The 15,426-nt window shown below is 48.5% G+C and overlaps 2 protein-coding genes across 5 annotated transcripts in view; one reads left to right on the plus strand and one right to left on the minus strand.

Moving 5' to 3' along the window:
• Nucleotides 1–10,637, minus strand: part of ARID1A (AT-rich interaction domain 1A) — an 89,510-nt gene extending 78,873 nt beyond the window's left edge. For 3 of the 4 annotated variants that reach the window (XM_063701358.1, XM_019013361.4, XM_063701353.1), the window contains exon 1: nucleotides 9,028–10,637. In XM_063701358.1, the coding sequence (XP_063557428.1) occupies nucleotides 9,028–10,170 (1,143 nt within the window). In that variant the 5' untranslated portion in view covers nucleotides 10,171–10,637. The remainder of the gene's footprint in view (nucleotides 1–9,027) is intronic. The other variant, XM_019013368.4, reaches the window with a different exon arrangement.
• LOC129533879 (translation initiation factor IF-2) lies at nucleotides 10,169–14,661 on the plus strand. Its single transcript, XM_063709746.1, has 2 exons — nucleotides 10,169–10,422; nucleotides 10,602–14,661. The coding sequence occupies exons 1-2, from the start codon at nucleotides 10,169–10,171 to the stop codon at nucleotides 11,290–11,292; spliced, it is 945 nt and encodes a 314-aa protein (XP_063565816.1). The 3' UTR covers nucleotides 11,293–14,661.
• The last annotated feature ends 765 nt before the right edge of the window (nucleotides 14,662–15,426 follow it).

A 15,426-nucleotide genomic window follows, 5' to 3' on the forward strand; every position in this document is an offset into this window, starting at 1 on the left:
TACACGGCAGTTGAGAGTAAACAGCTGGGCCCAAAGGCACTCATGCCCGGCAAGCACGTTGTGACCTCAAAGAAAACATGAGCAAAATAAAAACACCAAGCACACACCAAATGGGCTTTTAATTGACTGATATCACACCAACCCCCAAGCACCCCTGGTGCTAGATCTTAAGGGGAAAAGAAGGGTTCCTTTTAACAGAGATGCCTATAAACAAGCAAGCTGAAAACGAACGAGTTTAAGAGAGAAAAGCACACAAAAATCTTGGCTGCTAGTGATGAGCCATGGAAAATCATGAATCTGCCAGTGCCAAGGGAGGAGGAAGTCTAATATCTAACTTTGCAGACTTGGGAACATAAAGGCAACAAAGCCATAAGGAAGCCCAAATGCAAAAGAGAGAAAAAAAGGCACATGGCACATTTCCTTTTCATATGGGTAGCAATTCAAGCAGCGCTTTGGGCCTGCAGAGCACTTAGCTCAGTACCCAAAGCCCCTTAGTATTTATATCAACATAACTTCCTGGAGGGTGACAAAAATCTGTCCTGGATTACTGGGTGATTTCTAATATGTACCATAACCAACACTAAGTCAACATTTTAGGGATCAAATTTCCTACTCTGCAGCATGTTGGAATGCATTCTTGGCATTAGACTTCTTCCCATTCCAGTCCACCCTTAGAAAATGCAGAAGCCACTGGGAAATAGACTCAACCTGTCCCAAGATAATATTCCAGCTATGCACAAGTGACTAACAAAAACAAATAGAAGTTCATTCAGATGTCCCTTCACATTCAGTAAAAAACTAATTTCATCCATTTAAATGGAGAGGAGGGGTAATTTCAGGAAGAATACTCAAGGCTACTAAGTCAATATTCACCCGAACTTGGATTCCTTTAAAACCTGGGATTGATCAGAGTCCAAGCCCCTAAATACCTGTAATCCATAGGAGGTTAACTATGGTGCCCAATTCTGAGTAACTGAAAACCCACTTTTGCAAAATGCCAAAATGGCAAGGCAAAAAAAGTGGAAAAGGTATTTCTAAACCAGAATGTTTATCCAAGACTACAGTACTTTCAGCAGGTCATGGACCATTACTTGAGGGGAAAAAAAAAAAAAAAAAAAAGGCTGGGCGCGGTGGCTCACACCTGTAATTCCAGCACTTTGGAAGGCCAAGGTGGGTGGATCACCTGAGGTTGGGAGTTCAAGACCAGCTTGGCCAACATGATGAAACCCCACCTCTACTAAAAATACAAAAATTAGCCGGGCATGGTGGTGGAAGCCTATAATCCCAGCTACTCAGGAGGCTGAGGCATGAGAATCGCTTGAACCTGGGAGGCAGAGGTTGCAGTGAGCCAGATTGCACCACTGTACTCCAGTCTGGGTGACAAAGTGAGACTCCATCTCAAAAAAAAAAAAAAAAAAAAAAGGACTGCAGTACTTCTGTACTGGAGCAGTGTAACCAATCCTTCTCCAGGTAGAAGCATTACAGTGGCCTGGCACTGGACACGCCATGCATCTTCAGCTGTTAAGCATCCACTGATGATCCTTGACCAGTGAAGTGCCAAGGCCCAACCACAGATCGACCAGCAGGTAAAGAAACCAAAATCACTATATTCCAGAGGCTCCACAAGGATTAAGCATTGGTGAGCAGCATTTGTTAGCTGCTTGGCCATAGTAACCTAATAAAAAACAATTTTTTTTTTTTTTTTTTTTTTGAGACAAGGTCTTGGCTCCATTGCCCAGGCTGGAGTGCACTGGCGTAATCATGGCTTACAACAGCCTCAACCTCCTGGGCTCAAGCAATCCTCCTGCCTCAGCTTTCTAAGTAAACTGGGACTACAGGCACGTACCACCACATCCAGCAATTTTTGTGTCTTGTAAAGATGGGGTCTCCCTATGTTAATAGCTTGGTCCCAAGGCTGGTCCTGGGCTTGGGCAATCCTCCCACCTTGGCCTCCCAAAGTGCTGGGATTACAGGTGTGAGCTACCGCGCCCGGCCAAAAACAGTATTAAAGGCCATTTCTATGAATAAATGGGCAGACTGCGTATGTGCAGGCTTACCTAACCCATCAACCTCAATATAAGGTCTAACACAAGCAACTTGACTTGAGCACAGCTCCCAGCTCCTCAGAAATAGCAGCCTAAGAGTCCCAACACGTACTTACTTCGTGGCTCTTGTTTTAAGAAAGGTCAACTAACTCTGCCAAGACAGACTCACCAACAAAGTTGAACCACCGTTACTACAGAGCTGTCCAGGGCACACAACTCTGAAGGTGACATGACCTTCCAAATCCAAATTTACTAGAAAAGTGCCCCTGAACTAGCCAAGAACTTAACAGTCTGTACCAAAGGCTCTACCTGACCACAAGAACCACTAAGACCCTGGAACCACTCTTTCAGGGAGTTTTATGGTTAGAGTCCAAATTCTCAAAGTCATTGGAACACTGAGACAGCTACTGGTCTGGAGATAGAGGTGCAATGTGGATTCTATCAAGCCCATGGAACTTAAGAATAGCATTATGAAAAGGCAAATTAGTATTCTAAGTTTCTTGAACATTTAGCTTCACAAAAAAAGCCTCTGAAAAGCTGTCCCAGGTTAACCCTGCCAAACTGATTGAACCTTTTCCTCTAATTCCTTCAGCTCACATAATTAGTGTGGTCTACATCCATTTATGAAACCTTGCTTTTCAAGTTTTCCAGATGTGTGCACATAAGCATGCTTTCCTAAGAAAACTAAATGCCTCTGAAGGAGATATTGTTTCTACCTTTTAAATCTCTTCCTAGTACCTAGCTGGTGTAATCACACAGGGCTATTTCCCATCCCCATTGGAATTTCCAGATCTCTCTGACTTAGAAACAATGCTCTCAGCAATTAAGTCTGAAGTTCCTAATACCCTCACTACCAACATACTGGGAAAGGACCATGCAATATTAAGCAACCTATGTCAGTGCCAATCCAAGTTTTTGTGTTTTGTATTAAAACAAGCTGAGCCTTTGGTAGTAAGTTAGCTGAACCTAAAAATCATAGTCAGGACCATAATTACATTCATATTCCCTGCTACTATATAAACAGCTAAGTCAAAAGGGCACTTCCAGGACTCTGGTGTAAAAAACACTTCTTATAAAGAAAACTGGTGTCAGAGTCAATGAATCTAGTTAAAAAAGACATTCTGAGAAGGCAAATCTGGTCATCTCACAAGGCTACCACAGAAGAGGACCACAGACAGACAGCTAAAATATTCATAGATTCTTCTTCTTCTTTTTCCATAAAAAGAATGTGTCACTGAAGGAACCCAGATGTGTTTTTAATCCTAAAATGGCAATTTCAAAAACAAAGACTGTATCTACTCACATAATCCTTCAAGTAAGATGTAGTGAGTCCCCAAATATTTGGACTTTATACTGACCCAGGAACAGAGTGTAAAGGCATATTAATTTTATCATAAGTGATACACAGAAGTCCAGTAAAAACTGTATAAATAAACCCAGGCCATTGGGTAGTGGACTTATAATCCCAAGCACAACAGCAAAACTGAGGATAAAGATCACACTCAAGCTGCAGTATCTTTTTTCTCCTTTCTAATATTCCAGAAATGCAAACCCAAGCCAAAAATAATCTCACCAAGCTACCCTTTAAACCTCAAAGTCTCATAAGCCAAGTGTCTGGGGTAATACTTACCTTACTATTGACAGTTAGGATCTTCTTTCCAAACTTCTATTTTCACTATGAAACTGCAATTGACTTTAACAGGATACCACATGCCCTGAACTTAGCATGCAGCCAGGGCCACAGAAGTTTCACTGCCAGGGCAGCATCTTTCCATTTCAATTTTTTTTTAGATCACTTCTTATCTCCACACTCACTGCCCCCCAGCACTACCCTTTTCCTATCCCCAAGTCTTTTTCCCCAATGTTATTTTACTCCACCACATGAGGAAGCTAGCATTATCTTTGCTTGAAAACTGTTTATTAATTTGCCTGTCAAACATTCTATAGAACAGTTTACATCTTACTACAGAAACCTCCTGGGTACATATTGACAGCTCAGCAAGTATTTACACAAAGCTCTGAAACATTTGGTTCCTTCAGAGACGATAGAAGATGCTGTGTCAAGCACAGAATTATCAAACACTGTTCCCTCTATCCTTTTCCCTCCTTTATAAAGGGGAAGCTTCCTTCCTCTAATATACCTAAATTACACTTCTAAACTACTAAGCCAGGAAGAAAAAGAATGGAAATTCAGGTGTGCTGGAGAAGAGAAAGAATAGCATTTCCAGGACCACGTGCAAAGCACACCATGTAGTTTTTTAAACCATAGCTATGAGAAACAACAAATGCACCTATGAAATTGACCCTGAAACACAGCTTTTCCTCTTCCAGTCTCAGGAACATTTGCTTCTCTCTCAGCAAAACTTACAGGGCAAGTCCAGGCACTCAGATTACAACCAACTGCCCAAACCAGACCTAGACCTGCCCAAACACCAGGAGTCTGGAGAGCTTAATGCTCCCTCTCTCTCCCTACCCCTCCCCAAAAGCAGCAGAATATCAACACTGAACTTATGAATATCCATTCCTCACCCCAACCCCAAGTGCAAAAAGTCTCCTGGGGATCCTGAAGCAACTATTTTTCAAGTCTTGCTTTAATGAAATCTACCTAACTTTCCAATGACTATTTAGTGTTTTAAAACCACCAGCCAGGTGGAATGACTAATGACAAACAGATTAACAGTTTCAAGGCAACAGTCTGGTAGAGCTTTTTCTGTAAAAGTCCACAGACCACAATGGCACCCAACTGTTCAGAGCTTGTTCCTGTGAATCCCAGGAGAAAATAGCTTTGAGTTCCTTCAGCCCAGGGGAAGAAAGATGGTCTCAAGACCCCTGATTTATGTACAGAAAGCTGCCTTCATAACAAGCCAGCTATGGAAGCACAGATATGTAGCATCTTAGAGTGAGAAGGCCATGCAGACCAACTTCATTTTATTGATGAGGGAGAAAATGAAAAATAGAGAAAGCAAATGACCTGCCCAGGGTCACACAGCTTAATCTGGAGCTGTATGTGGAACCTAAGCCTCCTCCTTCCTCCTCCTGTTGTGAGTCCTGTGCTCTTTACCACTAATGCAACACACAACTCAAGTATGCATCAGTAATAACAACTTAAGTGTGCGTCAGTAATGATAATGACCAATCTAAACAAGGAAAAACCCAGAGATAAAAGCCACAGGAATCAGGACTCCATTCAAGCCCCAGGTATTACAGCTCACTGGCAGAAAAGAACTACTCGGTGCCAATATATTTGAATACCACATTTTTACCATATTTACAAGCTTCAGTTGCTTCTAGAATTTTGAGAGTTGAAGCCAATCAATACAACCTTTTGAGGGATGGGAACAGGAAAGAGCCCTGCCTATTACTTTGTTAGCCTATTCCCTCATTTTAAAAAAGTTCACTAACCTCTTTGCAAAAGATCTACTGTAGACATTACACCTACAGGAGTCAATCCAACATATTAATGTTTAATGCAATCCAAGACATCCTGTTTCAGCAGGTGCTGCTTGTCATGGTTACTCATGTCACACACAAAGAAAGGAACCTAAAAAGTCCTCACAGGGCCCAATACACAAGAAGCCAAACCTGGTCCTGGCTGCTTTCTCTGTTCTCACACCACCATCTCAATCCTCATCACCCCAGCTCTCTCATGAACAGTAGAGAAACATGAAACCCCCACAACTAAAGTGCCATCTCAGTGTGGTTTTCCTGGTCCCTCCTACTTGAGAGAACTCCAAGAGTCCTGTATTTCAGCCAGCCTAGAATTTCTGCCAGTAGGCATTCCCATAATAAATCTAGGATTCCTGTATCTGTTTCCCAGGAGTCAGAAATATCATTTGATGTTTCCGTAGTAGAAACTAACAACCAAACTTCTACAATAAAATCCAACTTGTTCCTGGACTATTTATTGTATTTTATTTTTTACCTTGGTAAACTGGTATTACTCTTAAAGTATTATTGCTAAAAAGCGTCCCAATAAAAAGCCTTAAATCAACTTCATGTGTGTAAGTAACCTAAAACTATTTCATCAGTACCGGGATTCAACACTTGAGATACACTACTTACGAAAAGGAATAAAGTAAAAGTTTGTCTGAGATCTTCCCAGGTCCTGTGAAAAAGACATAGCCACAATACACACGCTTACCTAAACTTTATTTCATAAGCGCAGAGTCAAATGAAAACGTTATCACCTTAGCTGTGTTAATTAAGTCTCTGCAAAATATTCTTAATCTAAGACTGCGCCAGGAAAAGATGGAGACAGAGCAAGACTTTTTAATTGAAGAATGTTGAAGAGTAGAGCATCATGGTCTGAAAAGAGGTTTATCAAGTAGCAAAGAGAAATTGAGAACAAAGTCTGAACCTACAACCCTCACCTAGACTACTACCACACACCTGAAGCAGTCCACAGAAGTGGAAGCTGCACTGTCTCTTACACAACTGAATGCTCACCAGCCCATTCCCTGGGTCTCTGGGAGTAGACAACTGAGCTGAAATTAATTACGAATCTATGTTGTGTGGGTCTAGTGATAATAAAAGAAATCAGAAAATTCATCCAAAGGCAGCACAGACAGGCATCCAAACAGGGACTGTATCTATTCTCCTATCATCTACACAGAAAGTGTTCCATAATTTAATGACTGAAAAACAAAAATCATTATACCAAAAGAGTTGGCTTTTTCTTTAAAAACTTTGACTAAATATTTCCAAACCAGCAGAATTCAAATCAATTTTGCTTTTAAATGAACTCTGACTTACTACCCCAAATGACTTATTCTAATAGATTTCAGGAAAAGTAAAATTTTCAGCCAAAACCAAACAAAACAAACGGAATGAGGGGAAAGAGGTTCAGATGATAGGATGACCCAGAGACAAGAGGATGCTGTCTTTTAAAACAAAACTTTTCCTCCAGACACTAGAAAAACAATGTAACATTTCCCTATTTCTTGTCCAGATGCAGAACATCATGGAAGATGTAGAATCAAGGCACAGAGCTCCAAGCCCACCATCTAACACAGCTAATTTCAAAATGCCCAGCTCAAAGGAAGAGTAGTAAAGTAGCTCTAGGATGGGCTGGGAATACAGCTAGTAAGTGAACAAAATTTCCTCCTAGCACAAAAGCGCAAGGGCTTTGGGAGGGGATGAATGGAGCTTCCCCCTCTTTGAAAACATGTATGACTCCACAGAATACTCAATATCCCTGACCAAAAGCACTGCTGACAGAGCATGATGAAGATGGAAGAAAAGCAATAAAATAAAACAAGATAGAATAGTGTAACAAGGTACTCAGAAGTTGCAATTTCTAAGCAAATCTTAAGTGTCATTCTAGGTCGTATCTTCATATCTCGGAAGACAAGAAAAAAAGTGGAACGTACATTAAAATGCAAAGGAATAAACTGGCCAGTCTCTATTTCAAAGCTCTAAAATGACTGATGACAAAACAGAAAACTAGACTTTTTGTTATTCCAGGAAAAAACAATTTCACCAAACCAAGCCTTTAGGAGAAAGTCCCTCAAGATCATGAAAGACACCAGCTTCCCTTTAAATTAAGCTGCTATTCCAAAGTTCAATTAACAAAAGAAAGTGTTAACAAGACTCAACATGTAAACAAAGAATGAGGCCAGTCTTCCTTAAAACAGAACGCTTGAACCTAATATAAAATTCCTCAGAAAGCTCCCAGTTCTAAAAAAAATAACAAAAACTGTTTTCTGACCCCCCATAAAGATCCCACATTTGCCACTCAATAAAAAGCCCAGTAAAATCATTTCAATTCTGCAAAGCAACCAGTGTCAAAATTACTCAAGACAAATGCATCTTCAGAGCCATCAAAGAAGTCATTTATACCATCAGGAAAGTCACAAAACCAAAACAAACAGCAAACCCATTGTAGAGAAAAAACTCAGCTACTGTTCTGACAACACAGAATTCATTTCAGGCTGCATAAAACATAACAAGTAAAATAAATCCAAGGTACAAGCAAAATGCCATTGCCTCCTCTTTTGTTTGGGCACAATGTAACAAGGGCAGGCTGTCTGAGGCTTTGCTCCTGCTGATACAGTATTGCTACTTAAACCTCCCTCCTCAAGGTCACAGCCAATTTCAGCTCTGGAATAAAAGGCAGATAGTGGCAGCGATAGTTTGGGTTATCACTGGCAGAAAAGCAGAGTGTAAAAGTTTATGAGCTCATCAGGATTGTTGTACCATTACATCAGAGGCAATTATAAATGGCCAAGAGCAGGAGATGGGGAGCCAATCAGATCACAGATAGGATGTCAACCTAAGACCAACTGTCTCCTGGCTTTGACAGAAGGATTTTACCTCCATAATTCAAATCCCAAACCAAAGCAATCTGCACTTACTACTCCAATCACTCAGCTGTTTACCAGCACTTCCAGGGAGAAGCCCAGGCCACTGGGCCGGCGGAGCCTAAGACAGGAGATGGCCCGGGCTGCACTAGGTGAACCGCAGCCGGCCTCTAGCAGCTCCCAAGCAGTCCCCTGCCCTCCCCTCGAGGTCCCCTCGAGCTCTCAGGGCCCTCTTTGAAAGCACAGATGGGGGGCGGCCCAGAGGAAGGCCGGGGGACGGAGAGGAGCGGCAGGTGAGCAAAGAAACGTTCATTCAACTCCTGGGCTCCTACCACTGCCTACACTCCTAACCTAAGCCCCCAGCACCCCCTCACCCCCGGCCAGGCCCTTCCCCGCACACTCTGCCTCGCACCCCCATCAAGACCCCTGGAGTTCGAAGGGACCAGGGGAGAGGAAAAAGAGGAGCAGACACCTCTGGGAAAACCCAACACAAAGGCTGAAGGAGGGAAGGAAAGGAAGGCAGACAGGCAGCCATTTTAAGAGAGAAGAGCCAGACAATGGCAGCTCCCCAGCAGTGGGGGCCCGGGACTGAGGGGAGCCCAAGGCTGTGGCCCGCTCACCGCAGCCGCCACCCACCCCCAGGACCACGCTCGCCCCAGCCCCCTCCCCACTCAGCTGTGTACCTGAGGGGTCCGGGCGAGCGGCTGCCCCCCGCCGCCGCTGCTCCCGGGGCTCATGGGCGCGTGGTGGCTCCTTTGTTGGGCCCCTCCCGAGGCGGCCGCCGCCGCAGCTGCCGCCGCCGCAGCCCCCCAACACTGCGAGGCCATGTCCGCCGGGCCCTTGCCGGCGCCCCCGTCCTGGGGCCCGCCACTGTAGTCGCCCCCGGGGTAGCCCTGGTAGCCCCGGGCCGAGCTGGGCGACGTGAGCAGTTGGTTGAGGGTGGGGGTGGCGGTGGGCTGGGGAGTTCCCCCGCCGGCCGCGGAGGGGCCGCCTCCCCCCATGGCCCCGAAGCGCTGCTGAGCGAAGGACGAAGACGACGAGGAGGCGGAGGCGCTGGAGGAGGGAGGCGGCTTGGAGCCGGCAGCCGCCGCCGCGCCGGAGCCCGGAGTGCCACCTCTCGGGGAGCTCAGCGCGTAGGCCGGGGCGGGCGGGGGGTAGGCGCTGCGGTTGGGGTAGTAGGAGTTGTACTGGTGGTTGGGGAAGCCGTGGTCGTGAGAGTTCTGCTGGGGCCCCGCGTAGGGCTCCAGGCCCCCGCCGCCGCCGCTCTGCAGCGCTGCCAGGCCAGGGCTTTGTTGTCCGCCATGTTGTTGGTGGAAGACGGCGGCCGCGGCGGCGGCGACGGCAGACGGGCTCCGGCCGTAGGGTTGCCCGAAGCCGTAGGCTGGGGGCGGCAAGGCGGCCGCGGCTGAGTGAGGAGGCGCCCCCACCCCATCGCTGCTGCCGCCACCGCCGCCGCCGGGCGGCTCCGTGAGGTTATTGTTCAGGGCGGGCCTAGGGCCCGCGTTCCCGTTCGAGTTCTTCAGGTCCGGCTCCGCGCCGGGCCCGCCGCCGCTGCCGGCTCCGCCGCCGCCGCCACCCCCATTGCTCTCGGCCCCGTCCTGCAGCTCCTTTCCCAGCGGCTGCGGCGGCCCCACGGCGGGGCCCTCGCTTTCCTGCCCGGCGGCTGCCTTCATTTCCCCGCGCTCGGCCGCTGCCGCCGCCGCCGCCGCCGCCTCGCCCCCCGCCTCCTCCCGCTGCTGCTGCTCGGCTTTCTTCAGCTCCGAGGGCGGCGGCGGCGGCGGGTTGCCCAGGCTGCTGGCGGCGGCGGGGGCGACCTGCGCGGCCATGATCCCCGCTGTCTCGTCCGCGGAGAGACCCGGCCCTGTCTTCGTCTTCTCCCCCCCTCCCACCCCGCCCCGGGGCCGAGTCCCCCGGGCTGCCCTCCCCACCCGCCCGGGCGGGCCTCGCGGGGCTCCGCTGCTGCGCTGCGCTCGCTCCTCTCCCCCCCGCCCCGCCGGCTCAGGCTCCGGGCTGGCGGCGGCGGAGGAGGAGGAGGCGGCGGCGGCCGAGGCGCCGGCGGCTCAGCTGCTCCCGGCTCTGTAGGCTCGGGACCCGGCTCTCCCGGCTCATTCCCCCCAAGCCCTTGCCTGGGAATGAGGGGGGCGGTGGAGGCTCCGCTCCCCAGGGCCTGGCCCCGCTGTGACTCTCCGCTTTCTGCTGCCGGAGAAAGGAGGAGGGAGGGAGGGAGGGAGGCGAGGGGGAGGGGGCGGGGAGGGAGGGAGGGAGCGGGGGGAGGGGGACCCGGGACGGGCGGGCTGGAGGGCGCGCGGCACCAGCCGGGGCGCCGGGAGCCAGAGTCAGAGCGCGGGCCGAGCCCGGCGCCCTGCCTCCCCTCGCCAGCCGCGGCTTGGGTCGAGGTTGCTGCGCGGCAGCGGGCGGGCGAGCAAGCGGTCGGCCGGACTGAGCGGCTAGAGCGCCCCACTCTCCTCCGAGTCCCCCTCACTCCGACACGAGGCTCAGCACTGCCATTTTACCCAGCGCCGTCGCGGCCGCCTGGCAAACCCGGAGTGGAGAGCGGAGCGGGCGCAGGCCGTGGAACGGACTCGCTCCCTTCCCCTCACAAAGGAGGAGGGGAGAGAACAAGCCGCGGCGGCGGCAGGCCCTCAGCCGCTTTCGCTAGGCAGCGCCGCCGCCGAAGGCTTCGGAGAAAACCCGGCCCGGAGCCCGCGCATCTCTGGAGCCTGCGCCGCCTCCCTCCCGGCGTCCCTATCCAGGTCTGTCCCCTCCCGGCCGTACCGAGGGGAGCGGGCAGCGTGAACTTTACCCGCGGCTGCAAAATTGGCCAGAGCCTGAGACCGCGGCCGCCTCGGCCGAGCCCTGACCCCCTGGCAGCGGGCCCGGTCCGTTGGCTGCTGCTTAGCACCTCTACAGCACTTTTCGTCTTCAAAGCCTTCTACGGACCCCGCTAAAGACCCAATCTTTTTTACCCTCTTTGCAAGCCCGAAGGAATGACTGATCATTGTTCAGACGATTCGTTTCCCACTCGCCTGCCCTCATTAGCCGGTCCTTACAAGGCTCTGGGGGCATGAGGTCCGGATTATCCCCATTTTACAGAATTGAAAGAGAGGGGAGGGAACTGCCTGTCACTTAAAGTCAGAGGGCAGAGGAGGGTGACTTTAAAAAGAAGTGGAGTCACCAAAGCTGCCTTCGGTCTACTTGCCTTTAAAAAAAAAAAAAAATCAAGTTGTGAGCACATTCAACAATGGGATCAGAATATCAAAATGGATTTGAAGTCAAAACTGATCATCTCACCACTAACTTAAAATGGAGGCCACTGAAGTTGCTTTAGGAGTATAGAACAGTTACCCAGCAGGAAAACCTAAACACCGTTTCTCACTCCCTCTTAAGAAAACTTAGCCTACCATGACCAGTAGCCCCAGTCTCCAAAGACAGTACCTTCTAATACTGAAAACCCACAGAAGAGGCTCCAGGGACTGCAGGAACCTGAGTGTTCAAACCATTACAGAAGAGAGATGCAGAAAATGGAAACCATTTTCTCCTTGAAGAAAAGGCACAGTCCAACAAGTCACTTAGAAAATGGATGCTTGTCAGATTTGTTTTCTATCCTGTAGCGTAAAGATTGTTTAAAGTTTACCATTACGTTCTAAGAGACACCGATTGAGCTGGAGTTGGGTAGAAGGCCAGGTTTATCTGAAAAGATCGACATACACGGAAAGCTCCAGTGTTCTCCTGATCTACAGGCCCCACCAAATCCCAGCAGCAGCCTTTTCTGCCTCAGGCTGACTTGGAATGTTCTGATATGACAGGCTACAAAAGCCAGAGGGGATTCCAGCTCCTCACCAGACCCAAGGCTGCCTTGGGAAAGGCCCAGGCCAGTGTTCCTAGACACCAGGATCTCTTTTCCCCCTCAGATTTTGTAAAGGGAGACTTCATGGCCACAGGAGCATTATCTTAGATTATGCAGGACCCGGGAATGCTGGCAATGTCCCTGGTCACTATGAATAATTCCAAAGCCTGAACTCATTTCTCTCCCCAAGAAAACTTACTGCATCCTACACCAGAAAGGCAAAATCTTCCTGTTAATCTAAGAGTGATGAGATTTAAAAAAAAAAAAAAATCCCACAGTTTTATTCTTCTCCCCTCCCCCGGCCTCAAGCCAAGAACCAAACCAGCCTACCAAGAAGATCCGACTGACTGGTATGGGCCAGTGCCCTCTTTTCACTCACAGTCCTCAGGGGCAACAACTCTCCCCGGTGCATTAGGTCCTAGAAACCAAATTATAGGCTGCCTCATAAATAGAGCTTGGCTATTTAATCAACTGCCCCTGAGCTGGCAAACAGTCCTGAGTCCTGCACACAAATGAGGATTTTTTTACATGCAATTACTCTGCCATTTTCCTCAGAGCTGGGGTGTAATGGGAAACCTGGAGCCCAGTGAAAATCTGGAAGCTAGAATGGATTTCTCTCCAAAGAAAGCCTTCATCCCCTTTCTTCAATGGCTGCGAAATATGGAAAGCGCCAAAAATCTCCTTCCCTACACGTGGGCAAGCTGTTTTGAAAACAGTCACCATTTTTCTCTAGCAATAAGGTAAAGTGCACAAAAATCTATCCACCTGGGTTGAAGGAGATAATGTGGAATTTCTCTACTTTTTTTTTTTTTTAATTCACTAGGGTTCTCTTCCCACTTTTACCTTTAGAGCCCCACACCACAATCCCAGGAACTGTTGGGCTGAGGGAACTTTTTTAGAAACTGGCCCATCAGCTTTCCCTAGGGGCAGTGGCAACGGGAAAGCGGGGGAGGGGAGGAGCTGGGCACGTGGCTGGCCCGAGCAGCGAGACCCCGGCTGGGGGCAGTGGGTCCTCCCTTCGGTGGAGTTTTTTCCCCCACGGCCCCTGCCTTTTAACCCCACACCCAGGCAGCTCAGGAATCCCGGCGCAGATTGGAGAACTAGGACTAGGACAGCGCTACCCTCGCGAAAGCACCTCGGCCAACAGCCTGATGGCAAATATGGACTGAATCGTTGACATGGAAACCGGACTAAAGTCTCGCTAGCTCTCCCTCACAGGAGAGTTGTTATCGCCGTCCCCGACCTCACGGCACTTAGCAAACGCGGACTGGATTTGAGGCCTGGAGGATCAGGCGGAGTTTCTGGGCGTATTAACTCCAGCGGCAGAGCAGCCAAGGAAGGGGGCAGGGCTGCCAGGACAAACCGGCTGAAAATGGCAGAGGATGTGCTCCCATTTTATCCGGCTGCACAGCGTGCATGGATTGGGCCCGAGGACAAGGGAACAACCTATTAAAATCCAGAGAGTCAACTGCAAAATGTGGAACCAAGGCCTGGAGGGTTTGCTAGGAGAGGGAAACGTTTGCAGGGAAGACAGCCCTTCCTTTCTCGCAATTTGCTTCCCCTAAATGTCTGAAATACAAAACTCAACAAACAAACAGAAGATCGGGCTTGGCTCCTTCCTCCACCCAATCCTTGTGGGAGAAGTCGTCTTAAGCCCAGGGACCCTAGCGAGGGTTTGCTTAGATTCCTAACTAAGGCGTGGAGAATCGCTGGAGCGTCAGGTTGTTGCCCCCACACGTTCCCGCCGCGGCACAGCAGCAGACACCCAGCAGAGCTCTCTCGAGTGCGAACTGGAGCTGCGAGTTTGAGCAAAAGGGCAACTATGTCAGTTGACGGAAGCCAGAAGCAGAGTTCAAAGCCTGGCGTGGATTTCCGTCTGGAGCTGTCTGTTCTTAAAGTTTGTAACTCCGTGTTAAGAAACAGCCCCAGCGGAGGCTTTGGGATCGGTGTGAAAGTCTAGCACTACCATCTGACAGCGAGCTGCAAAACTTTGGGCTGCATATTAAGCGAGGAAAGTGGATTGAAGCGAGAGTCAAGGCAATTCATTATGTTACCGGCTCCCATACGGGAGCTGTAAAATACGAACTGGATCCACACACGGAGAAAAATGGAATGAACTCGGAATGGCATTCAACAGCTCTTCGCGGTAAAACTGTGACTGCCAAGGACCTAGAATCCCAAAGGAGCAAACCAGGAGGCCTCAAACTTGGTGGGCACACAATAAATGCTTTTCTAGATCTTTTCCCCACTCATCTCAAACTCTTAAGCAATTTGGGGTCATTTATATTTCAGAATAAGGAACACATTTTGAGAAATGTTGATTTCTGAATGAGACTTTTTTCCCCAAAGTAGCTGTGAAAAAAAGAGCCTCAGGCATAAGTCAACCAGCTTATTTTGTCTCAATATAAATTAAAAATTACCCTCACCACCACCTCCACCAAAACTAAAATAAAAAATAAAATAAGTAAAAGTCCAGGCTGGTCTGGCTTGTGGCAGGTTTCAAACAAAAATAACACCCAGGGCCAGTTTAATATGAGGAAAAAGATACCAAGGCGTTCATATTCTTCTAAGTACAGCCTCACTCACCAGTCTCACTGGTGAGCTTGCTGACCAGTGAGCTTATTTTTGTGGAAAAGACTGAGTAAAGCTACTACTAATATTTTTTAAAAAAACAAAAAACAAAAAAACGGGACTGGGGTTTCATAAAACCACTGGGCAGATCAGGAAATTTGGATTTCTTGTTTCTGCTGAGCTCATTGAAGATTTGTATTCACCAACTAATACAAAAAATACTGTATGAAAAACCTACCTAAAGCTTGAGCCGGGCGTGGTGGCGCACGCCTGTAATCCCAGCACTTTGGGAGGCTGAGGCAGGCAGATCACGAGGTCAGGAGATCGAGACCATCCTTGCTAACACGGTGAAACCCCGTTTCTACTGAAAATACAAAAAATTAGCTGGACGTGGTGGCACCCGCCTGTAATCCCAGCCACTCGGGAGGCTAAAGCAGGAGAATCAGTTGAACCCAGGAGGCGGAGGTTGCAGTGAGCTGAGATGTCGCCACTGCACTCCAGCCTGGGCAACAAAGGGAGACTCCGTCTCAAAAAACAAAAAACAAAACAAAACAAAAAAAAGCTTGATAGCCTCTTCATAGTCAATCAAAAGAGAAACTTAACAATTTTGTGCTTGGTACTTATTACACTAAGCTGTTTTTAGATCTGGAAGGCTAAGCACCAA

This window comes from Gorilla gorilla, chromosome 1 (genome assembly GCF_029281585.2).
Source record: "Gorilla gorilla gorilla isolate KB3781 chromosome 1, NHGRI_mGorGor1-v2.1_pri, whole genome shotgun sequence".
Lineage (NCBI taxonomy): Eukaryota > Metazoa > Chordata > Mammalia > Primates > Hominidae > Gorilla > Gorilla gorilla.

What these genes read in the sequence shown, in the direction of transcription:
- LOC129533879 (XM_063709746.1), top strand. Translation starts at nt 10,169, where the DNA reads ATGATCCCCGCTGTCTCGTCCGCGGAGAGACCCGGCCCTGTCTTCGTC. An exon ending in GCTCAGCTGCTCCCGGCTCT is followed by an intron (nt 10,423 to 10,601) that starts GTAGGCTCGGGA and finishes GCGGGGAGGGAG; the next exon opens with GGAGGGAGCGGGGGGAGGGG.